This window comes from Littorina saxatilis, linkage group LG9 (assembly GCF_037325665.1).
Source record: "Littorina saxatilis isolate snail1 linkage group LG9, US_GU_Lsax_2.0, whole genome shotgun sequence".
Classification (NCBI taxonomy): Eukaryota; Metazoa; Mollusca; class Gastropoda; order Littorinimorpha; family Littorinidae; genus Littorina; species Littorina saxatilis.
In genome coordinates, this window is record NC_090253.1 from 19,647,927 (window position 1) to 19,673,485 (window position 25,559).

The 25,559-nt window shown below is 42.6% G+C and overlaps 1 protein-coding gene across 1 annotated transcript in view; it reads right to left on the reverse strand.

The window, feature by feature from the left end:
* LOC138975551 (acyl-CoA dehydrogenase family member 10-like) overlaps positions 1 to 23,452 on the reverse strand; it is a 66,941-nt gene extending 43,489 nt beyond the window's left edge. The window contains exons 1-2 of the mRNA XM_070348261.1: positions 23,354 to 23,452; positions 17,908 to 18,113 (exon numbers count right to left, since the gene is read on the reverse strand). Coding sequence (XP_070204362.1) covers positions 17,908 to 18,091 — 184 coding nt within the window. The 5' untranslated portion in view covers positions 18,092 to 18,113; positions 23,354 to 23,452. The remainder of the gene's footprint in view (positions 1 to 17,907; positions 18,114 to 23,353) is intronic.
* Positions 23,453 to 25,559: the final 2,107 nt, after the last annotated feature.

Genomic DNA, 25,559 nt, shown 5'->3' on the forward strand with positions numbered 1-25,559 from the left:
ATGGACTGAATGTTTGCAACATTCTCAATCCAAAGACAAAAGATATGACAGAGGCTTACAAAGAAAATCAATCGAGGTAGGCGAAGGCCCAGCGAAAAGTTAGTCGGGATACACGTTCTTATTATTCCATGAACCCCCCGCGGGTTAGGGGGAAAAATTTACCCGATGCTCCCCAGCATGTCGTAAGAGGCGACTAACGGATTCTGTTTCTCCTTTTACCCTTGTTAAGTGTTCCTTGTATAGAATATAGTCAATTTTTGTAAAGATTTTAGTCAAGCAGTATGTAAGAAATGTTAAGTCCTTTGTACTGGAAACTTGCATTCTCCCAGTAAGGTCATATATTGTACTACGTTGCAAGCCCCTGGAGCAAATTTTTGATTAGTGCTTTTGTGAACAAGAAACAATTGACAAGTGGCTCTATCCCCTCTCCCCCCTTTCCCCGTCGCGATATTAACCTTCGTGGTTGAAAACGACGTTAAACACCAAATAAATAAAGAAAGAATTATTCCATGACGGAAAACTCCCAAGAGATCTATCTACGGTTGATGCCGTAAATATGGAGCCTTGGATTCAGTGTTGACACAATTCTCGATCCAAAGACAAAAAGACACATGTCCTATGAGCGGGAAAAAATCCACAATTCAGTTGAGGTATATATACACTTTTACCAATGATAGGAAACTCGAAGAAATATTTCTATGGGTGGTGCCGTATGAGAACCGTGAACTTGTTGTTGGTAAAAGTCCCTAACGAACCCCAAAGAAAAAAAGATACTGGCTTCTGGAGAAAATTCCGTCTAAAGCTATATCAAACTCCGAGAGATCAATTTATGGATGCTATTGCATTTAGCCGTGGATCACAGATATATACTACTGAGAGAGAGTGAGAGAGAGAGAGAGAGAGAGAGAGAGAGAGAGAGAGAGAGAGAGAGAGAGAGAGACAGACAGACAGACAGACAGACAGACAGACAGACAGACACAGTGAGTCACGATTAAAGAAAATGAGACATCAGGTCTGCAAGCTATATATTTCGTAACAAAATGTCGCTTTTTGAAAAAAATAAAATGACGTTGTCTAAAACAGAGAGAGCGAGAGAGAGAGAGAGAGAGAGAGAGAGAGAGAGAGAGAGAGAGAGAGAGAGAGAGAGAGAGAGAGAGAGAGAGAGAGAGAGAGAGAGAGAGAATCGTCACTCCATCTACGGCAAGCTTGCGCATCAGTCAGTTCTAAATCGGTACATCCCCGGTGATCCTCAACGGAAGGAAGAAGGGGACCGGTGGGGGTAAGGAGGGGGGGGGGGTCCTCAAACTAACAACGATCACGACGTTGCTATGCAACAGAATCACTAACGAACATTCACACAACACACACATATATATATAGATATATAATACATTGTATATAATATCCCACATAACAATTCGGGCCGGGACGGACACTGACGGGTCAACTTTATGTGCAGACCCAGAGACGGAAGCCATATCCCACCCCCGTGTCACCACAATGGCACGTAAAAGATCTTGGTCATTCTGCCATAAGTGCAGACGGCTGATGCCACCTAAACACGCATACACTTGTGTATCTCGTCAAAAGCCGTGAGGGTGTAAAACTCGAATCATATAACTCATATCGTGTCCTTACGAGGCGAAATATTTAGCCTGTAGGACATAAAGCATTCTCTCTTTCCTTTTTATATTACACACACATAAGCGAAATTTCGTACTGTCTTGTGCTGTTGTTGTATCGGTGAGTACAGATATCTCATGTTGTTTAAATTTGTTCATCTCACCACAGTCACTTTGTTGTTTAGATTACACACACGTATATATAAATATATAACAGGCTCTACACTATAAGAATAAGTGGCAGCAAAATGAAGACTTCAAAAGTTGACCGAAATAATGTTTTCTACCTCTAAGCGTACTGCTATCTGTTACATGAACATGACAATATCTAAACGAGACGTCATACGCGTGGGTATGAATTCCGAATCTGTGAACAACATCCCACGGCAAGGGCCGACAACCCAACGATATTGTCCTGCCATTTTTGGACTGACTGTGACACATAGCCTGGAGTATAGACACACACCGATCAATACTGACAGACAGACAGGAAGAAATACGCATACACGCACGCATAGACACACTCCAGGGATAGACATCGACTTGAACTGAAACAAAACACACACGCACGCACACACACACAAACAAACAAACAAACACACACACACACACACGCGCGGCGAGCGCACTACGCCGAGAGAGGGAGAAAGGAGAGATGGGGGGGGGGGGGGGTGTACAGACAGAGAGAGACAGACAGACAGACAGGCAGACAGGTAGAAAGAAGGAGGGACAGGTACTTCAAGAGAGAGAGAGAGAGAGAGAGAGAGAGAGAGAGAGAGAGAGAGAGAGAGAGAGAGAGAGTGACATTTTCAAGCGCCTGTGCGTGTGACAACAGGGAGCAGGTGGTCAAACGACCTTAGCCACACTGCGACGTCACCTTTGCCATTCAAATGCAAGCCTGCTGATGCTGATTCACTGGACACATTGAAATGATTACGGCACCTTGCACGGAAACGTGACCACTTTTAGACGCCATGCTGAACGCGTGCTCCGAGAAAATTGTGTTCGAAGAAGTGTCAGGCTAGGGATCATGTAATCTATTGTTTTAAGCCTTAAAGTTAAGTTTTTCATCAGCCTTGAATTTAAAAATACACAAAGAAAAAAATGCAAAATCGATGGCAATGCGTTGCAGCCTGGTGATCTCAAGGCTGAATAATCTCTGGAGTTTTCAAAATGCCGCACTGGCGAACAAATCTCATGCCTCAATGTTCTTGTCTTGTTCGGGTGACAGGTGCCGTGAGGTCACTCAACTGGGGTGGAGGAAGAACGGGGTTAAAAGGTGTCTGTTCTTTACAACACACCACACTGAGTTCCCAATTCCAGGGATGTTGCCAAGATTTGTTGTTGTTGGCAGATTTGCCAAAATGACCGTGCAAGTTTTGGCAATTTTCAGAATTTTTGGGGAGTCCTTGGTGTCACCTTTCCCTTGTCATAAAACATTTCGCCAAATTTACCGAAATTAAGGCAAAGTTTTTGTGTGATTTGAAATAAATATGTTACGGCGTTTCTTCGACACCAAACGTTATCCGTTGAACTTAAAATCATGCTGGGAATTTACGAGGGGTATAACGAGAGGTTTTGCTGATAATTTCTGTTTCCCTCTATACTTACCTGCGATTTTCTAAACCTTTTCGCCGCTGAGGTCAGTTCCGGGGATACGCTCACGTCATGATAGCGCTTTCATTTTAACCTGCCTACAAGATTCCTCTCTTGTCACAAGAAAAGTCCGCCGGCTGGGTGCAAGTGTTTTTCTGCAGTTATTTCATTCGCCGGTCTTGGATTTCGGTCTCATGCTGATCTGATGCTCTTCTCGACGCGAAAGACGTTGACGTATTTTAGTCAGGCCCGACTCGGACTTTGCATACACCTTTTAAAGATTATTTTGTTTGTTTGTTCTGTTTGTTTGCTTAACGCCCAGCCGACCACGAAGGGCCATATCAGGGCGGTGCTGCTTTGACATATAACGTGCGCCACACACAAGACAGAAGTCGCAGCACAGGCTTCATGTCTCACCCAGTCACATTATTCTGACACCGGACCAACCAGTCCTAGCACTAACCCCATATGCATAATGCCAGACGCCAGGCGGAGCAGCCACTAGATTGCCAATTTTAAAGTCTTAGGTTTGACCCGGCCGGGGTTCGAACCCACGACCTCCCGATCACGGGGCGGACGCCTTACCACTAGGCCAACCGTGCCGGTACTTTTAAAGATATCCCCGACAATATAACAACCGAGTAAAATAGTTGTGTATCAACGCGTACTTAAGGCTTGTGTTGTTGCCTTCTTATCTTCATGTAATGTATGTGTAAGTGTATATGAGTATGCTTGAGTCGTTAATGCAAAAGATTGTGTATGAGTGCGCCTTGAGGTGAGATATGTGCGTATAATTAGTATTATTATTATCATTATTTTATAAAAACTTCCTGACATTCCATTTAAGTGCTTTTCAAGTGTCCCATATATATATATATATATACTAGATGAATACCCGCTTCGCCGGGTAGCCGGCTTCGCCGGGAAGAAGTACTTAGAGCCGTACGCCGGCTTCGCCGGGTCCGAACAATGGACCCGCCAAGCTTAGGTCCCTCCCAGATTCGTGGAATGGGAACAGCACGAAAATGATTCAGTGGCCATAATGCCATTCCTGACCATATCGAGTCCCATCCTTGTCGACGAATGTAACCGTATTAATCACCTTTGGAGGCGAACTCCACTTAAACAGGACTGAGCAAGTTAGAGCTTATCTCTAAGCCCTTATGAACTGTTATGGCTTCTCAAAGGAAGGCCAGTACATACAATTACACAAAAGCCGCCAGACCACATCACAAACAGAACTGAACAATCCACAGGTGTTGCCCACATAGAGAGACACACACACACACACACACACACACACACACACACACACACACACACACACACACACACACACACACAAACACAGAGAAGCCGTATATATAGAGAGATAGATGACAGTGTATTTTTCGCGTGGCTATAAATTGATTCGACCTTTGCACTTTTACAGTGAGGATAATTTACGGGTCCAATTTACGTTCTGGACACTGCGGTGACCTTCTAAAAATAGTAACAGAACGCCGGGAATATCCGAAGATGCCCCCTGATACTATACGAAGGAAGGGAGGTAAACGCTGAAAACATGGAGCAGATAAGGAAGAGTTATGGTAGTTGATCCCCCCCAAAAAAACAAAATCGGTTTGCGCTGCGCGCTGAGAGCACGTATTGAAATATCTCATCGACCAGATTTTGTGCGGGGTGTATCTGAATATGGACACCAAATTTGAAGCAGATCCATCGAGATCTTTGGCCGTGCATGGCGAATACACACATACACACACACACAGACAGACAGACAGACAGACAGACAGACACAAGTCGTATATATATATATATATATATGGCTATACATGTACAGCTCAGTTATGACTTCTGGACTTTTCATATCGTGTTGATAAGAATTTTCCATTCAATTCAATTCAATAAAACTTTATTGTCTGAATGTAACAAACAGAAATTTGTATTTTGGCTCGTGTGTAACATCACATAAAAAAAACATCACATAAAAACACACTCTCAGAACACATAGGCATATAAAAGTACACATCAATACACACATAACCCAACCACACATATCCATACCCGCACCCTCACATTCACCCTCGTACGTACTCTCGTTTATCCTTAATGATCATTAAGGCGTTTAAAAGGCGTTATGGTTTGTTCATATGAATCGCTAGATACTGACACAGGTCGCAGTAAGCACATGAGCCCAACAGTTCCTATCGTGAATGAAAGCTATTCGGGCATCTGCCCCCTCTCCCCTCCCCCGATCCCTCAGCGGCAGCACATGCAATTAGAATCCGGCAGTAAAAAGCAGCAACAGCAGTAACAACAACAGCACAGCTGCTGTTGCTACTACCGCCCGATGGCCGCAGTGGTAGCCTCAATGAAGAGCGATGGAGAGTGGGAACAGCTGATCGCCACGGTGTAGCCGTCGTGACGTGACAGTGACTCGCGACAGCTTGGACGTTGAAGTGGAGTGTATGCTTTCTTTGTGTGGTTGGGGTGGACATAACACACAACACATAGAGACAGGCACACACACACACACACACACACACACACACACACACACACACACACACACACACACACACATAGATACAGACAAAGGAGGTACGTACCTCACACACACACAAACACACTCTCTATCTCTATCTCTCACACTCACAGACAGCTCGGACAGACAGACAGACACAGACAGACACAGACAGACAGACAGACAGACACACACACACTCTCTCTCTGTCCCTCTCTAGTCTTAATGTGTACATAGGCTTAAACGTTTTTCAGCGATCTACCGAAAAATTACTTCCAGAGTTAATTTCTTTTGCAGAAAAATCGATATCACACGCAGGTAAAGAGACTCCGTCGAGATGTCAAAGAATCCAAACACACAGGGGGGGGGGGGGGGGGGGGGGATAGTGCAGCTGGGACTGAATCTCCACCCTTCTTGCCTTCAACTTCATCACTACCACCCCCATCCTCACCCCCTACCCCTTTCTTCTCCCCTCGCTCCATCCTTTTGTTTTTTTGTTTGTTTTGCTTTCAGTTTCATTCCTTAACATCAAGCCAAAAGGATGTTCACAAAACCACGATTGTGCTACGAAATATGGTAGCAACGTCCAATTAGCTCATCAGAATACGCGCACACACGTCAGATTTGACCGTCTTTTAGGGTGCAAAGTTTAGATGGGCCATGGGTCCGTGAGTTTAGTAAGCTTGGGTGTGAAAATTCTCACTCTCTCTGTGTCTGTGTCCCTCTCTCAACCTTGAGCAGGACAGCATCATGCCATGGTAGTATGACATTTGTTCAATGCGAGGAGGCGGGGGGAGGGGGTGCATTATAATGACTTAAAGAAAACCCTGGTTTTGAAAACAATCGACAGTATAGTAAAACAAAAACCACCAGCACCACCTCCACCACCACCATGTAAAACATTTCATTTTCTTTCTATTTGCAGGCAGCTGAAAAAAGGACACAAGGCCATGGCCAACGGTCCGCACCATCAACATACAATACAGGCTTAGTGTCCTCGGTATCCTCGACTCCTTGACAACGCTCAATTCTCCACTGAAGAACATTCCAGCATGGATCTCTCACTGAAGAAGCCGGCCTCACTTCTGTCTCAGGACCTCCCTCAGGATCTCAGCGTCAAGAAACACAGACCCTATCCTGCAGAGTGTAAATCTAGCTTGTTTCAGGACTTCAAGCTGCACTCTACCCCTAAAGATCTCAGAGTGAAAAATCCTGCAATACCACCCGTGCTTGGTTCAAAGCTGTTCGGGGTGGAAACCCTCGGTACACTGTCTGTTCCAAGGGCACCGGTGGATCTGACATCAAGGAACGCGGCAGAGAATAGCATCAGAAGCGAGTTCGATCTGAAAACGGCGACCCTAGCTGACCAGACTCTCAGAACACTAGCACACCAGAAGGCTAGATCCTTCGCCGTACAGGGTAAGAGAAAGTCAACGGACCTCAAATCCACAGCGCTCAAAGTTACCAAGGCTAGTACGCTGGTGATTCCTGACCCGAGGAACCGCACCAAGAAAAAAAGACGGTCATCCGCAGACAAATCAGCAGCAGGTGTACCGAGAAAACCTAAAAGTATCATGGCTCAGCTCTTCATGGCCAGCGATCTGCAGGAAGGGCTTGACCTACGTAAAAAGACAACCTCTTCCCAACGTTCTTCATCACAACTGCCTTCATATCATCATCAGCAGCAGCAAAGTCGCTCGAACAAGATTGAACACATTTTACTTCAAGCACTAAGCTCGCCACTCGGCTCGCCTCTTTCCAATGGGTGGAGCTTTAACTCAGCTCTGTCAGAGAAAGAAAATCCCAACAAAAGGAAACGGAAACAGGACTGTCCCAGAAAAAGAATCAAGCTGGAATCGAACGTCCCTGATGAAGTAGAAGAAAAAGAAGAGGAAGAAGAAAAAGAAGTTGAACCAGCGTTTGTGATCAGCGAAGAATTTCTGGACGAAGTTACTGATGCTGCCCAGAACGGAGAACTCAGTAAAAGTCTGGATGCTTATTTTGGTGAAGCAGCTCAAACCCAGTCCAATGTCCCATACGCAGACGAAGGCGCAGAAAATAGCGGACATACTTCTGACTTTGCTCATGACTCCACACTCAAAGACAGTGGTGACGAGATGACAAATGATAGTTCCAGCTCCCCTACGAGTGCTAATGACAGCCTTTCTCCTTCAAAATCATCCAGCAGCAAGAAAGCCAAGGTGAAATCCACCCACCTCTCCACCTCCCTGCAGAACCGTGAGAAGAGAAAAACCCTGAGGCTGTACGGGAAGCAGTACACGACTCCGTCAGGCAAAACGTACCCGGAGCGTAAGATACAGGAGAAGGACTGCTCAAAGTGCCGCTATAACTGCTCAACCAACATCTCCACCAAACAGCGTCAGGCTATTTTCGAACACTTCTGGAGCTTGAACTCGTACGTGAAGCGACTGTACTACTACTGCCAGAGCATTAAGGAGAAACCCGCCAAGACCATGAAGCATACGCGAGAGTGTTCCCGCGAGTACACCTTCCGCGTTGAAGGCGAGCGAGTCCGCGTCTGCAAAGGCTTCTACCTGGCCACGCTGGATGTTTCTGACAAAGCTGTGCGCATCGCCATGGAGAAACGCAAGCGGGGCAAAGGGATGTGGGATAAAAGAGGCGCCCACCCCCCTCACAACAAGACGCGACCCGAAGACAAGGACAGGGTCCGCAACCACATAGAGTCCTTCCTCATCATCGACATCTACACGAAGACCTGCGAGAACTCATTGACGACGCCGGGTCAGGACCTCAACATCACCAAGATGCACCAGGACTACGTGTCTGAGTGCTCTGAGGAGAACAGAGAGCCCGTGTCCGAAGACGTCTACAGAAAGACCTTCAACACCGAGTACAACTTGACTACAGTTCAGGTTTAAGGCGTTGTAAGCTCTCGCTTGGGAGCTACTCTGTTATTCCTTGACCAAGATGCACCAGGACTATGTGACTGCTTGCTCTTAGAAAAACAGGGAGCCGGTGTCCTAAGACGTCTACAGAAACAAACTTCAACACAGAGTACAACTTGACTACAGTTCAGGTTTAAGTAAATTAAGGCATTGCAAAGCTCTCGCTTGGGAACTACTCTGCAGAGGCTGAGTACTCCGTGACCAAGGAACCAAGATGCAGCGGGACTATGTTACGGAGTGTTCTGCACAAGCAGAAGAGTCCATGTGCCCACTGATCAGAAGCATTTAGGCGTATATACTTCTTGAGAAGCAGTCCGAGGTCCCCGAAGCACTGAACACAACTGTTTCCCAGCTGTCACTCAGTGCCTTCTTCACTCTTGATCTGGGCATACTTCTGGTCAAGCATTTCTAGTAGCACAGGTCAGTTATGCTAAGATCTATTTTCTTCTGCAAATGGCCATGAAAGTGTTGGTAATTTCAGACGTTTAAGGCCGTCCTTGGTGTCATCTTTCTCCCACCCTGAAGAAAGTTTGGCAGATCTGTGAAAATGGCAGCACATTTTGTATTGATTTGAAAGAAGTGTAGGCGTTTTGCTGACCGCTGACGCCAAACGCCATCCCAGGTAATATCACACTGTGAGTCACCATCTGACCATACAGTGAGTGGTACCTGTGATGACAGGCACAAAAAAATGTCCCCAGATTGCAGATGGCCTTCGTTTTCATACTTTGAGCTACCGAGTAAGCCTTTGTCTAGGCTGTGCTCAAATGAGTAAATCAGTATCTTCTGGTATACCCAACGAAACATTCAGCACTCCGTTCGGCGTACCCTCTGTTCAGGATGTTTACACTCTGAACAGTAATACACTGTACATCTCAAGATCATGCCTGAAGTCCTTACCCAAGTTTCAAGTGGATTTTTGACTGACATAATGAACAGAGTTAAAAGCTAAATATCAAATCAAGCCATACTTGATTTTGATGTGTATGTGTTCAATGCGAGGCGAGCTCTGCCTCTGTACTCCCAAACATGTGTTCTGGAGTTGTTTAACATACATCCGAACTTTACTTCACTAAAGGCTAAGTCCGTTAAACACTCTTGACCAGTGATTGGTGTGAAAGTGATCAAGCTTGATCCGCATTCTTCAAGTGTTTGTGTTCCTCGGAGTCTTAATGGTTACTATGACACTGAGCATGGCAAAAAGAAACATAATGCAGGACCTGCAACTTTGACTGTGACTTTTTAAAGACTGCCTCAAATCCAAAAGCAAATAGACTGCCAACCGCTAGGTCGAAGATCAGTGAACGTGACGTTTTGCTTTTTCGATCATTAAACGTTCCTATAACATACCTTACTTGGGTGGGTTTTTATATTTAGTCAAGTTTTGACTAAATATTTTAACATCGAGGGGGAATCGAAACGAGGGTCGTGGTGTATGTGCGTGTGTCTGTGTGTGTGTGTGTGTGTGTGTGTGTAGAGCGATTCAGACTAAACTACTGGACCGATCTTTATGAAATTTGACATGAGAGTTTCTGGGTATGAAATCCCCGAACGTTTTTTTCATTTTTTTGATAAATGTCTTTGATGACGTCATATCCGGCTTTTCGTGAAAGTTGAGGCGGCACTGTCACGCCCTCATTTTTCAACCAAATTGGTTGAAATTTTGGTCAAGTAATCTTCGACGAAGCCCGGACTTCGGTATTGCATTTCAGCTTGGTGGCTTAAAAATTAATTAATGACTTTGGTCATTAAAAATCTGAAAATTGTAAAAAAAAATAAAAATTTATAAAACGATCCAAATTTACGTTTATCTTATTCTCCATCATTTGCTGATTCCAAAAACATATAAATATGTTATATTCGGATTAAAAACAAGCTCTGAAAATTAAATATATAAAAATTATTATCAAAATTAAATTGTCCAAATCAATTTAAAAACACTTTCATCTTATTCCTTGTCGGTTCCTGATTCCAAAAACATATAGAAATGATATGTTTGGATTAAAAACACGCTCAGAAAGTTAAAACAAAGAGAGGTACAGAAAAGCGTGCTATCCTTCTTAGCGCAACTACTACCCCGCTCTTCTTGTCAATTTCACTGCCTTTGCCATGAGCGGTGGACTGACGATGCTACGAGTATACGGTCTTGCTGAAAAATGGCATTGCGTTCAGTTTCATTCTGTGAGTTCGACAGCTACTTGACTAAATATTGTATTTTCGCCTTACGCGACTTGTTTTTATTTGTAAAGACTGCCTCAATCGCTGATTTTATGTGTAACCTGCACTGAATATGACTTTTCCTCTTGGTGTTCGAGCGCAAGTTGCTCTGGATATACGTGCGTCACAGTTTAAAGTCAAACTGTGTCAGTTTTGTTTCTCTTTCTGCCTACCACTCACAGTTTAAATCTCTTGATATGACTCAAGCCTTCTTGTTTGTTTTAAAGCCTTATAAAAGATTGCAGTTCATAATGAATTCAATCTACACTACAACAACAACAAAAGTGTTATAATGAATCAGAAACTGTAACATCTTTTTGACTTTGTATACACGCGTATTTGAGTTGTCAGGTACGACGTATAATACTGAGTTGAAATAGGTTTTCCTGAACATATTTCACTTGTGACTTTTCAACACTATTTTCTGGCTTTCTCCCAAAGCTTTTGTACAGAATCAAAGCTTTACGATTGCTTTTTAAAAATGTCGCTGGTTTCGCAGGTTGTACAATCTGAATCATGCATATACACAGTTTACACAGTGTGCAATTTTTCCGTTTGGTGCCCTACCCTGAGAACTCAGGACTGAACGCTTCTTTGTTTGTGATCTTGTGCTGCTCAATGTTAAACACCCTTGCATAATATCTCCGCACTCTTTATCCCCCCCCCCCCCCCCGCCATGTTATCCATAAAATATAATATTTGTTTTCAACAATTGTATTACTGTGTGATTTGCATGTGACAAGGAAACAACGGAATCTTTCTGATGTCTTTTGATGGGATACATTATTATTCTGATTCCCCAGGTAACCGATCAAACGATCTGGCCTTTGAAATCTGTCTAAAACAGTATTTTACCAGTGCAACAAAACTCCCAAGAACTTCTTGCCAATTGAGATATATATGATGTATTGAATACACTTTTATTTGGGACAAGAATATCCCTCCACTTGGACACATACCAAAAATCCACATCCTGACTGCTTTCTTTGCATAGTTTGTTTGTTTGTTTGCTTAACGCCCAGCCGACCACGAAGGGCCATATCAGGGCAGTGCTGCTCTGACATATAACGTGCGCCACACACAAGACAGAAGTCGCAGCACAGGCTTCATGTCTCACCCAGTCATATTATTCTGACACCGGACCAACCAGTCCTAGCACTAACCCCATAATGCCAGACGCCAGGCGGAGCAGCCACTAGATTGCCAATTTTAAAGTCTTGGGTATGACCCGGCCGGGGTTCGAACCCACGACCTCCCGCTCACGGGGCGGATGCCTTACCACTAGGCCAACCGTCTTTGGATAGTAAGATGTGCCGGTTTCATGAACTAATTTCACAACAAAAAGACCAAAAAGCACCGTACTCACGTTAAAATGACGAACACGGAACAAATAACGGCGACGTTTCAACCTCTTGGGTCTTCTTCAGGCACGAAAAGATTCGTACACACACAAAAAGAAGAAGAAAGATGACAGAACAAAAAGAAGAAGAAAGATGACAGAACAACGATAAAAAGAAGAATCACTGACAGAACAACGAAGAAGACCCAAGAGGTTAAAACGTCGCCGTTATTTGTGACCCTCCACCACGGAATGAGTCGCATGTCACCTTTTCATGATTTTCATATTTTTACATTTTCTTAAAGAGTTTTTTTTATTCTCTATCCAGTGGTAAAAACCGTTTTAGAAAAGAGTGAACACTTTTCGAGTTATAAGCCTGTGACTATGGTGACCCTCACACTGTTACTAGACACCCCCCGGACTTATATTATGCCTAGCGCAGAACCGCGTGAGGTGACATGCGACTCATTTCGTGGTGGAGGGTCACATTTGTTCCGTGTTCATCATTTTGACGTGAGTACAGTGCTTTTTGGCCTTTTTGTTGTTCGCTCTCACTGACGTGCAGTGCAGTCGCCAGTGCACGGTTTATTTGCTACAGTAACTGTAATTTCAAAACTGAATAGCTGCTCGTGTCCGTTTAAAAACTCAATTCATCAACAAATTCCAACTCTGCACAGAAGTCACCCAGACTTTTCATTTCCATTGTAGAGTGTCCAAGTTGAATAGCATTATTCCATGTAAAAGTCTGGCGGAAAATCTGAGATGATGCACCGAAAGGTTTTCACAGGAGGACTGTGCCTTCAAAACAATCTTCATTTTCTGTTTGAATAACTCTAACTATAGTGAACCTATTATGAGAAGACACAGCCCAAAGTGCCCCTGTACCGCACCTGCAGTCCTCTCATGGCAGATAATTATACTGTTTCAAGATAACAGACCATGGGACGAAAGAGGCCGGTGTCCTTTATTTTGACATGACCTTATATCAGAGGAGCCTTAGTGTATTACAAATTCCTCTGGTTTAAAAAAGTTGAATGCAATTTGCCACGGACCTGTTATTTTACTGGATACAAAAAAAAGAAAAAAGCGGGAAGACTATCCAGTAAAATCAAATTCAAAAACAAAGAGACTGTAAAAGACTGTAAGGCTTTGGGTTAGCATGTTAAAGTGCCAGCATTTTCAACCCATTGTTTTCCACTCAGTCTTTTACAGTCTCTTTGTTTTTGGATTTGATTTTACTGGATAGTCATCTTCCCGCTCGCTGCGTGTCGCGCTGGTACTTGCGTTTGCAGGATCCAATCTTGCAGGTCCGTGCAATTTGCAATGTAGGATACAGTTAACAGTTGTCTCTCGTACAGAATCATGCTGTCTCCTTTGCAGTTCCCATGAGGTGAACTGAACGATCTAATATAGCCAGGCTCGCCTCTCATCTGCTCAAACCAGCCCATCTCTGAGTACAAAAAGAGGAAAGTGAGTTTGCAGATGATTTATGCAGCCGCTATGGGATCTGCATACAGATTATTTAGCCAATGAAATTGGGCGCTCTGGGAGGCTTTGGGTTAGCATGTTAAAGTGCCAGCATTTTCAACCCATTGTTTTCAACCAAAGGAAAGGTCCTGGGATCTCTGTCTGTTGACGTTTTGCTGTACATTGGTACCTGTCAACACCCTTGATCAGCCGAAAGTGTCCTACCACTGCAGGTGTCTTTTGAGGAGAGGGACAGGTAAAAAAAAAATAAAAAAAAATAAAAATCCACCCCCCCCCCCTCCCCCTTTTGTTTTTTATCGTTTTTTATTTGTATATACATTTGTAAATCCTGCTTTCTCAGATTTGTCTGTTGATAACATAAAATATATTAATTTACCTCCATTTTAAGACCCCTGTCCTGATTTTCTCAGATTTTGAGTTGTGACAGGGCGGGGGTGGGGGGTGTTCCACTGTAGACAAACGACAACATAACATGTCTGTTATTTGGATGTGCCCTCTCTCCAGAACGGCTGTACATTTACAGGTAAATTTGTAATGCTGTACATAATGTGATATATATATACACTGATGTGCATTTTGTTACACAGTTTGTGAGGTTAACGGCTTGGTCAGCACAATCTTTTGCCTTCTGGTGAATTCCTTCAAGTGCATCTTTTTTCATTCTCTTCAGCTTTTTGCAATGATGTGCAATGTTGCACATTGTGTGTGTGTGTGTGTGCCTGTATAGACACCTTTTTTTGTGTGCCTGTATGCGTGCATGTGTGCTAGCATGTGCGTCTGTGTGTTCCAATGCATACATGCACTTGTGCGTTGATAAGGTACATGTGTATGTGCACAAAGAGGTATAATGTGAGTGACACATTTTCAGCAGTCATTTCTTGTTGTCTTTTGCTTCATGTAAAGTTGTCTGTACATGCATTACCTTTGACATGAACTTGTTCCAAAATGTTTTCCACTCTGTTTTGTACCATATGTCATTTAATGTCTTCAAGTGTGAAGGATATGTTTGCATAATGTGTTAACTGTTGCTCAATTTAATCTTACTACATGTACATCTTTTTCATTAAAATAAACCCGAACTTTTACAGATTTGGCAATCATGTTACAAGACATGAAGTGCTGTATATCACAGGTGAAAACTGCACACTCGTAGCAATACATGGCTACTTTACAATTGTTTCTGTGAATATTAAGTTGTCTGTTTGGATTGTAGGACTTTGGTCAACAAATGTTGCTTCAGTGTTTTAGTTAAAGATATCTTCCTTCCCTTGTAAATATCTGTCCAGGCTTTGAATTAGAATGTAATCATCCCTTCCATTTGGATACATACCAACAATGATGTTCCCAGCCTCAGAGGACAAAAAGTCAGTTTGATCTGGATTGAACATGTGTATTGGTCCAAATGTGCTGGCTGATATTGTCTAACTTGGTAGGAAAATTGATGGTCAGAAGACCTCCTACATATGAAAACTATCAGACGGTTGACAAACCGGCCAATGTAAAACCAATACATGTACATCAGATCAAAAAAGTCTGTTTGTTTGTTTGTTTGTTTATTTGTTGCTTAACGTCCAGCCGACTACGCAGAGCCATATCAGGACGAGGAAGGGGGGGGGGGATGAAGGGGGCCACTTGTCAAGCGATTCCTGTTTACAAATGCACTAACCCATTACTTGTGTCCCAGCAGGCTTTAGTAAAACTAAATTAATACCTACTGGAAGATTACCAGTTTCCAGTGTGTTAAAATAGGCTTAACCTATCTACTGCTGGACTTACATCAGAACACTAACAGATTAAACTATACATGAATCGCGAGACAAGCGGAAAGAGAAGAGATTTTTGGAAAAAATACAGGTGAATGAGCAAGAAGGCAGAAAAAGGAAAAGAATTCATGAAGAAAAAGAGAGCATGACAGGAAAGAGGAACCAAAAATCTACCTAACAGCAAACTAGAAAGCTCCTGCGGTTCCAAAAACAGGAGGGGCTTTTAATTTCATAACCGCAGTGCCCCACTGTGCCCCACTGTGCCCCACTGTGCCCCACTGCGGGAAAAAAGTCTGTGCCAATGACCGAAAACCGAGAATAACACTATCAAAAATCAAACAGCCTGAATGTACTGAGCAGCTCGAGTTTCTTAGTTAATTCATTTGTCAGACTGACATTGATGTCATGTCAGATAAGAAAACAATTCCGGATAAAAATTCTCATCTGCATAAAGTTAAAAGGTAACCTTCTGTTCATTTTTGGTGTGGGTACAACTGGAAGGGTGCTCTTATTCCAGGTAAAAACCTAGATGGATCACTGATTAATTACGAGACAGTCTGTAAAGGAAAAGAGGTATCTTCTAAGCTCTACCGCAATGTTTTCTTCATTTTATGTTTCTATTTTGTCAATTGTACTTGCTCTTTAATACTTTTTTGTGTGTTTTAGCATTAAAGCTTGCAACAGTTTTTTCTTGCTCTCTATTTTTTAATTCGTTTTTAAATCTGTTTATTTGCTCACCTGTTGTTTAACTACTGATTTTTCCTCTCCTCCACATTTTTCTATCAACTTTGCAAATGTGCTTCTGTTCTTCTCAGTTCCTTTTCTTCTCACACGGCATAAATAAATCCCTGCGCCTTGAATGTGTGCGCGATATAAATTGCATAAAATATTAAAAATTAAAAAATAAATCCCTGCGCTTAGAACTGTACCCACGGAATACGCGCGATATAAGCCTCATATTGATTGATTGATTGATTGATAGATTGATTGAGTTCCCACCCACCTACCCACCCACTCCCATCCCTCAACCAATTTCCACATGGCCAATACCTTTGATTTTTAAACCTTTTCCTTTCATAATAATCAGAGACTAAGGAACGTTTCCCAAACTTTTCCCTGAATGTAAGCATTCCAGCATTCTTATCTCTTTTATTTTTTAAGTTTGCCAAGTGTTTCTTTTTACATGGTATGTTGTCCTTGAAAGATGGATTTCAATAAAACAGTGTTCATATTGGATATGTATGTGTGTGTGTGGGTGTGTGTGTGTGTGTGTGTGTGTGTGTGTGTGTGTGTGTGTGTGTGACAGTGTGTGTGTGTTTGTGTGTGTGAGTGTGTCAGTGTGTGTGTGTGATATTTTACTAGCCATTAATTGTTTGAGGTATATCCATATGACACAAACTTTAAAACATGCAGTCCTAATTAATGCGTGCTTGGCACAACAAATACAAGTTCAAAATCAACCTCTGTCTTTCAAACCTAATCTGCAAAGCCTAGGTCATATGGCTGCACTTTGCAAGTTTATACTTACATCATAAACAATATTAGAGTCGTGGGGGAGATAACGAATGATCAGAGGCAGGGAGCAAGAAACATTAAAGAAAAGAAGAAAAAAAACTTCATGATTCCTCATTACCCCCATGCCCCCCCCCCCCCCCCCCCCCCTCCTTCCCTACAAGATCAAATAATGTGCAATTCAAATATAACTCAGAAGAGAAAGCTACGTAAAAAGAATGTATGAGAAATATAACATATATATTTATAAGCAAAAAATAAGAGGGCAGAGGGTGGGTTGAATGGTGGCTCCTTCACCATACAGTGGAACCCCACTGTGAAGACCTCCCCCAACCCCCACCCCCAATTTCAGACTTCCTCCCTTTTAAGACCTTATTGTTTTCTCAGATTTTCTATTGAAAGCCTCTATAAATTTACCCCCATTTCGTGACGGGCGCAGTGGCGTGGTGGTAAGACGTCGGCCTCCTAATCGGGAGGTCGTGAGTTCGAATCCCGGTCGCTGCCGCCTGGTGGGTTAAGAGTGGAGATTTTTCCGATCTCCCAGGTCAACTTATGTGCAGACCTGCTAGTGACTTAACCCCCTTCGTGTGTACACGCAAGCACAAGACCAAGTGCGCACGGAAAAGATCCTGTAATCCATGTCAGAGTTCGGTGGGTTATGGAAACACGAAAATACTCAGCATGCCTACTCAACGAAAGCGGAGTGAAGCTGACTGTGCTCTCAGAGCATAGTGTGGGGAACCCAAATGGGCAAACGAGCTCACACGTAACCAGAAAATTCTGGAACGCTGAAGAAGAAGAAGAATACCCCCATTTCAAGACTCACTCCATTTTAAGACCTGACTTTCTCAGATTTTTCGAGATCTGAAAAGGGGGTTCCACTGTATAACCAAAATCAACATTCCACTGCTTCACATACCTTTGAACATCTCGAACGGTGAGGGCAGGATCACCCCACCCATGTCAAAAATCACCGCCTTGTATCTGTGTCCGTCACGGTCTTTGGATTGTTGGCTCATGCTGGCAGCTGCGTTCGGTCGAACGACGCTCTTCCACGGTCGACTGATCATGACATTGGGCACTCTGGTCAGTAACCGGGACATCTTCTCATCATGTGCTTGGCCACTGCACAACATAATACACTGGTTGTTTATCATGTGCAATTTTGTGTATGATTATGGCAACAATGTAAACAAGTTCATGGCAACTCTCATAAGTGTATAAAATAATAAGTGTATAAAATAATAAATACACCAACTTAAGTAAAAAAATAAAATAAAATGAATAAAACAAGTCGCGTCAAGCGTAATTACTATATTTAGTCAACCCGTCGACAAAAGCGTGCAGAACGTGACAAGCCAGTGTGGTGCAGTAGTGCATGGCCAGCTCGCATATATGTCTTGACGTGACAAACCAGTATAGCGCAGCAGAGTAAAGGACTTTATAGGATAGCGCGCTTTTCTCTATTTAAATTGCTTTTAATTTTCTTAGCTTGTTTTTAGTCCAATCATAACATATGTATATGTTTTCGGAATCAGGAAATAATATAGAATAAGAAGAATTTATTTTTAACTCGATTTCTGAACTTTTAATTTTAATTAGAATTTTCATATTTTTTGTTTTCTGAGCTTGTTTTTAATCCAAATATAGCATACCAGAAGCCTATCATAATAGAAGCAGCTAAGTACTATTACCAGCAGTCGACACCATCCCGAACTCAGGTCAAAATGAGTTCGGCTCATTCTCTCCCTGACCGGACGCTACAGTCCTACGCGAATCTATCAAAACAAAAATACAGAGTTATCTCCCAAATGGTTTTCGCGAGCACTGATCTAAATTTGAGAGCAATGTTCGCGAGACGAAAATGATTGCAGATTGGCCAACTTCGACAGTGATCTCCGTTCTGTTCTTCACAGTTATGATAAAGACATCGTTCTAAGGTCAAAACAAGTGGACATTTTGGGACTGCTGCCGGAAGGAGACCGTAATATATGGTTTCATATCAATGTCAACTGGTTACAAAAAAAATCGTCTGCTCCAGTTAGCGCCGAAACCAAACAGTTGATTATCACGTGAGACTTTTGCCATATTTAGAGTTGTTTGCACAGTAAATACAGCCGCGAAAATTAGCTCGCTTGAAACTGTCTTACATATCATTTCCTTTGTAATTTAAAAATTACAAAACACCATGAAAAATTATTATCGACGATCGCGAATCTGCTTATATCAATAATACATTACAAAAAGCTCTAAATATGTAAAAAAAAAATCGGTTTCCTTGCCAGACAAGGAAACTCAAGGCATCCTGTCAGGGAGAGAATGAGCCGAACTCATTTTGACCCGAGTTCAGGATGCAGTCCACACGTGATGATACATATGCCCTTTGACCTTTCCTTGGGAATATCCAATACTAAAAATAGAATACGGGATTGTGGGAAAGCTCTTCAATGGCACTCATGCACTATATTCGATTTTCAATACACGACTCAAAATCTTTGTGATAAATCAAAATGAAAAAAATACAAGTATATAGAGTTAAGAAAACAAGAAAAAGTTGAAAACCGTTTGGAATGAAGCAAATGAATAAAATACAAGAATGATGAGTTCAGAAAAAAATAAAAAATAAAATTGCCCTCGAAGCGAATCGAACCCGGGACCACAAAAGTAAGGACTAGCGCACCGTCAATCGAGGACTCTACCGACTGAGCTATTTTGTCGCACTGTAGTCGAGGGAGATTTTAATTTCAAATACTACACTTGAGTTCTCGAGCGTGGCGACGACTCAGTGACTCGAGTTTCCGAGTCTCTCCGTTCGTATTTGTGTACTGTTCTCCATATCTCACTGTTCAGGGCTAGTTCAGTAACTGACCCTACGCTCCCGGTCACTTCATATAAGTTTGGAAAGCAATATCAAGTAGCGATAATTTCAAGCGAGACTAGACCGACATTATTGATACAAAATGCATTGACCAATCGCCGAAAGGCGCATGAAAGGATATCCCAAAATCCTCTATTCTCGATGACATACTAAGGAGTTAGTTCGGGAGAACGATGATCTATGGACGGTTTAGCATATAAAGGGAAGCAAGTGGTTAAAAATGGGCGTCCATAGAGCCAAATGAACAATGTTATCCACTTGTAGTATTTCATCCACTTGTGAGCATGTTTTTGGAATAAGGAAATGACAAAGAATAAGATAAAGTCAATTTGGGATCGATTACTAAATTTTAATTTCAATTAGAATTTTCAGATTTTTAATGAACAAAATCATCAATTAATTTTTAAGCTTCCAAGCTGAAATGCAATCCCATAGTCCATGCTCCATCGAAGATTGCTTTACCAATATGTCAATCAATTTCTTTTCAGTCCTTCAGGCCCTAGAGAACGACAAACTCCCACAGCTGGCCAAAGCATTACAGATGGTCAGACAAACCAGAAGAGTTGTCCTCCAGTGGATACCAGCACACTGTGGGATACCAGGAAATGAAAGGGCAGATGAGCTGGCGAAAGAAGGAGCCGTGGAAGACCAACCTGAAAACAGTGTCAGCTTTAGTGAGCAGAAGACAATCATCAAGGCATTGATGAGGCCAAGGACAAACAGAGATGACTACCACACAATGTCCAGAGAGCAGCAAGTCAACCTCATCAGGCTGCGTACTGGCCACAACAGGCTCAATGCTCACATGAACCGAAAGTTCAAGCTGGCGCCATCACCAACCTGTGCCTGCAGTCAAGAAGACCAAACAGCGGAACACATCTTACAGCGATGTCCCTTACTAGATGAGGAACGAAAAGAAGTGTGGCCGTCACCAACTCCCTTGCAGACCAAACTATACGGCAGTCGACAGGTGTTGGAGAAAACGACAACATTTATCACCAGTGCTGGACTGATCGTGTAACCTCTGCGAACGCCAAGAAGAAGAAGAAGATTGTAAAATGAGGGTGTGACAGTGCCGCCTCAACTTTCACATGGTGATATCATTAACAGGGAACTCTCATGTAAAGTTACATGAAGATCGATCCAGTAGTTTTCTCTGAATCGCTCTACACACACACACACAGACACACACACACACATACACCATGACGTTCGTCTCGATTCCCCCTCTATATAAGTCGTTCAAACATTTAGTCAAAACTTAACTAAATGTAAAAACACCTTCCCCGCAACAACAACAGCAACGTCACTTGTGTGTGTGTGTGTGTGTGTGTGTGTGTGTGTGTGTGTGTGTGTGTGTGTGTGTGTGTAAGTGTGGTGTGAGTGTATGCACAGGTGTGTGTGTATGTGTGCATGTGCGCACATGTGTGTGTGTGTGTGTGTGTGTGTGAGTGTGTGTGTGTTTGTATAAAATCATTTAATTAAATTTTTCTGATTTTGCAAGCTGAAATAACATGCACAGACACACATGCAAGCACACACGCACACAAAATGGTGTCTATGCAGGCATGTATGCATGCACACACACACACACACACATATACACTAACACATACACTAACACAATAACACTAACACACACACACATTGTGCAACATTGCAAAAAAACCAAAGTGAATAAAAAAGATGCACTTGAAGGAATTCACAAGAAGGCAAAAGATTGTGCTGACCAAGCCGTTAACCTCACAGACAGTGTAACAAAATGCACATCAGTGTATATTACTTTATGTACAGCAGTACAAATTATGTACCTGTAAATGTACAGCCGCTCTCGGCAGAGGGCACCTCCAATAAAAGAACATCTTCTGTTGTCGTTTGTCTACAGTGGTACTCCCCTATTACAACCACTCAAAATCTAAGAAAATCAGGATGGGAGTCTTAAAATTGAGGTGAATTATAGTCGAACTTGCCCTTGCCATCACCCCTTTCTATGGCATAATAAGGCCCCCCCAAAAAAAGTCTGTTTACGGTAACCCGACCGACCCTATTTTTTTCGCGCGACCCTAGACTTTTTTTTGGCATTTGGGGAAAAAAAAAAAAAAAAAAAAAAAATCTTTGGGTTTTTTTTTGCAAAATAACGTAAAAATGTTTTTTTGAAAAAAAAAAAAATCCCGACCTACCGACCCTATTATTTTGGCCTATGTTACCGTAAACAGACCTATTTTTTTGTTGGCCTAATAACTGACTTCAACTGTACCCAAAAGTAAAAGTGCAATAAGCTGCGCACGCCTCTTGTCACAGACCCTATAGCTTCAAGCAAAGATGCCTGCTACTGGTCCCGTATATGCCTTGCCGTGGCGTAGCAGCTTGCGTGCCCTGATGATCCAAAGAGCTATGCCGGCCGGAGCCTTCATAGTGCTCCTGGCAGGTGTAACCACGCCGGACAGGTCTGAGGTGAATGGGGCCAGACTAAGTATACACCCTGGCCCTCCAGGTTGGGGGTTGTGCGAAGGGCTAACAACTCATCCATGGAAAATCCGGGTGGGATCCCGGCAAATCCTCCCTCCTGTGCTCTCAGGGTAGGACGTACGGGCCATGAGCTAAGGGTGAGGTAACCCCGACAGAAAACCCCGAATGCTGAAGACGGAGGACCAGGGCCGCACGGCGCAATCTAACAAACCACGGGTACACGCGCTTACGCAAATGAAAAAAAGAAGAAAGAAAGCAAAGATGCAAAACTGTTGTTATTCATCATTGTAACTGAGTCTTCAATGCTGCAGTTGTAAAGTTTATACAAAATCCAAGCTATGCGTCACACTTGTCCACAGCTGCACATTTTAAGAAGACCAAATTAACTCTGTGGAAGCAATCTCTGTCCAATGATACAGTATACCTTTTCGCGATATATAATTCTTGTCACCTAATAACACCAAAAAAGGGTTCAACGACAGGAACAACAAATACTAAATTTAAGTGTGTAAACAGCAACATGCGCCTTGCGGTTATTGACATCAACATCTTCTCGGAGTTATTGGGTCACCCACCACCAGTAACCAATTACTCAGTACTCCGCCGCTGGACTACAGACGTTCGGAAGAACCCAGTCCACATCAAGAAAGAAGAAGAAGAAGAACAAAAGCACAAAAAAGCCCATCAGTAATGCTTCAAATTTGTCTGACATGAAACAGGAACAACAAATACTAAATATAAGTTATTATATAAAGCAACATGCAGTACCATAAACAAGCTAACTACTGCTAAGAGAGAAAACAACAACTTGCAAAGTCGTAGCACTACCTCATGCTGGACCAAATGCAGTGATAACTACTGCTGGTAGTACGAAGACGAGTTGTGCTATGTCTGGACTTTGCACTGTTTGATAATCAAATAAAACTGCAACAATATGAGCCTACAAAATGCCAGTAAAACCTGTGGTTAGATTGTGATGAATATGGGTGAGAGAAAAACAGACTCGCTCTTGACTTACCAGCACTAGGAAACGATCGAACAGGACTGTTTCTAATGTGAAAGTTGAAAATGCTCTGGAGAATGTACGGGACATTACTCTAATTTAATATGCAATTTCTTCCTCCAGAATGACTTCCCTTCCACTGTGATTCTGCATTGATAAAAAATATAGACACACAGCAACAACATCTCTTTTAAAGTTGTACTATATGTAAAGGAACTTACACCAGTATTATTGTTGTTTTTCGTTCTAATTTGCATGTTATAATTTGTCCGGTAAAAGTAATAAATAAACAAAATACTGATAGTTAAACAAATAAAATTACATCTGACAGCTTCATTTCTATGTTCATGGGAGGTAACTGTAGCAATAATCAGTGTTGAGGCTTCAACAGTACCGAGTAGCCTTACTTGATCATATGTTCATAAATGAAATGATTCGGTCTTCTTGATAATTAAGGAATAGTTTGAGATAAACTAAGAAAAAGAATAGTTGATAAATCAACACATGGAAGTAATACAGCATAACATTATCTTGCTGCATGTTCACAGAAGTTTCAAAAGTGACTTTTAATCAGAACCTATTTTGTTAAAACGTTTTCGTAAACGTCCTGGATGTGCACCGCTTATAAATGTCCTATACCAGTATATGAGTGGAGCATCGTGTCTCAGTAAGGTTGTACTCATCTGAACGCGGTCGCTGGATGAACATCAAATCGGCTGACCAGTTTAGGTTTCGAAGTCCCTCTTACACTGTTCCGTTTCTGGAACTCCCGCTGCCTCGTCGCACGGTTGAGTTCCGATTCCAAATATTCCTCTATCAGTTAGAGATGATTTGGGTACTGTGGTTGTCTTCTGGCTTCCTAGCTAGGCAAAATTCGTAAGCGGGGAAGTTGGGGAAAACTCTCTCAAAATTGGATGCTCCGTAGTGGCACTGCATGGGGCAGTTTGCCATCTTTTTTTTTCCTTTTCTCTACGAGCGCAAAACAATAATAATAATAATAATAATAAATAACTTTTCTATAGCGCGAGTCCCATCAATTGGCTCCAGGCGCTTTACAAATTCATTATAGAATAAACTAGCACAAATCAACAAGCATACAAAGCATACATTTAACTGAGACATAACACCAAGAACCCAAGCACTAAGCAAAACTTAGCGTACAATGTTAAAAGTACACACACACACACACACACACACACACACACACGCACGCACGCGCACACACAAAGATACCATTGACAAAGAGACCATAAAGCACATACAGGGTAGAGAGTTCCAAAACAGAATAGAGTTGTGGAGAGTCTACTCAGGCTAAGCAAAGGCTTTACGAAACAGGTATGTTTTGAGTTGGGTTTTGAAGGAGGAAAGGCTGCTGGAATCACGGATAGAACTTGGAAGCGAGTTCCAGACGGTCGGAATCTGGTACCTAAAGGTTCTTTCACCAAAGGTCTTGGTCCTGGTTTTGGGGATGCGAAGGAGTTTTTCAGAGGAGGATCTGAGAGAACGGGATGGCTCGTAGATACTGAGGGAATGGGACAAATAGGGGGGGAGTGATTTCTCAAAACAGCGGTACCCTAACAGAGCGAGCTTGTACTCGATTCTTTACTTCATAGGAAGCCAGTGAAGGGTGGTAAGTAGGGGAGTGACATGGTCTTTCTTAGACTTCTGCAGAATGAGCCTTGCAGCACTGTTCTGGACTCTCTGTAAGCGATCAAGTTCTTCAGTGGGGAGGCCGGCAAGCAATGAGTTGCAGTAGTCAAGTCGACTCAGGATCAGAGAGGAGACAAGTTGAACAGTGGCTTGGAGTGTCAGGAATGATCTGACAGAGGAAATCTTGCGCAACTCAAAAAAGGCACATTTACAAACAAAACTAATGTGTTTTTGCATTGTCAGAGCAGAGTCCAGGTACACGCCTAGGTCCTTAACAGCGGTTTGGGAAACAATCTGAGTGTCGCCTATTGTCAGGGAAGTACAGTCAATCTGATTTAAAGCATGCCTTGAGCCTGACAGCATCACCTCAGTTTTTGAGTCATTCAGCTTGAGTTTATTGTCTATCATCCAGTCTTTAACTGACTCAATGCAGCGCTCAGTGTTTTTAACCACTTTTGGAAAATCACTGGGGGGAGCAGAATCCTCTATTTGGGTGTCGTCGGCATACTTGTGGTGTTCGCAGCCATGCCTCGAGATGACGTCAGATAGGTCCTGTGTATATAGTGTAAAC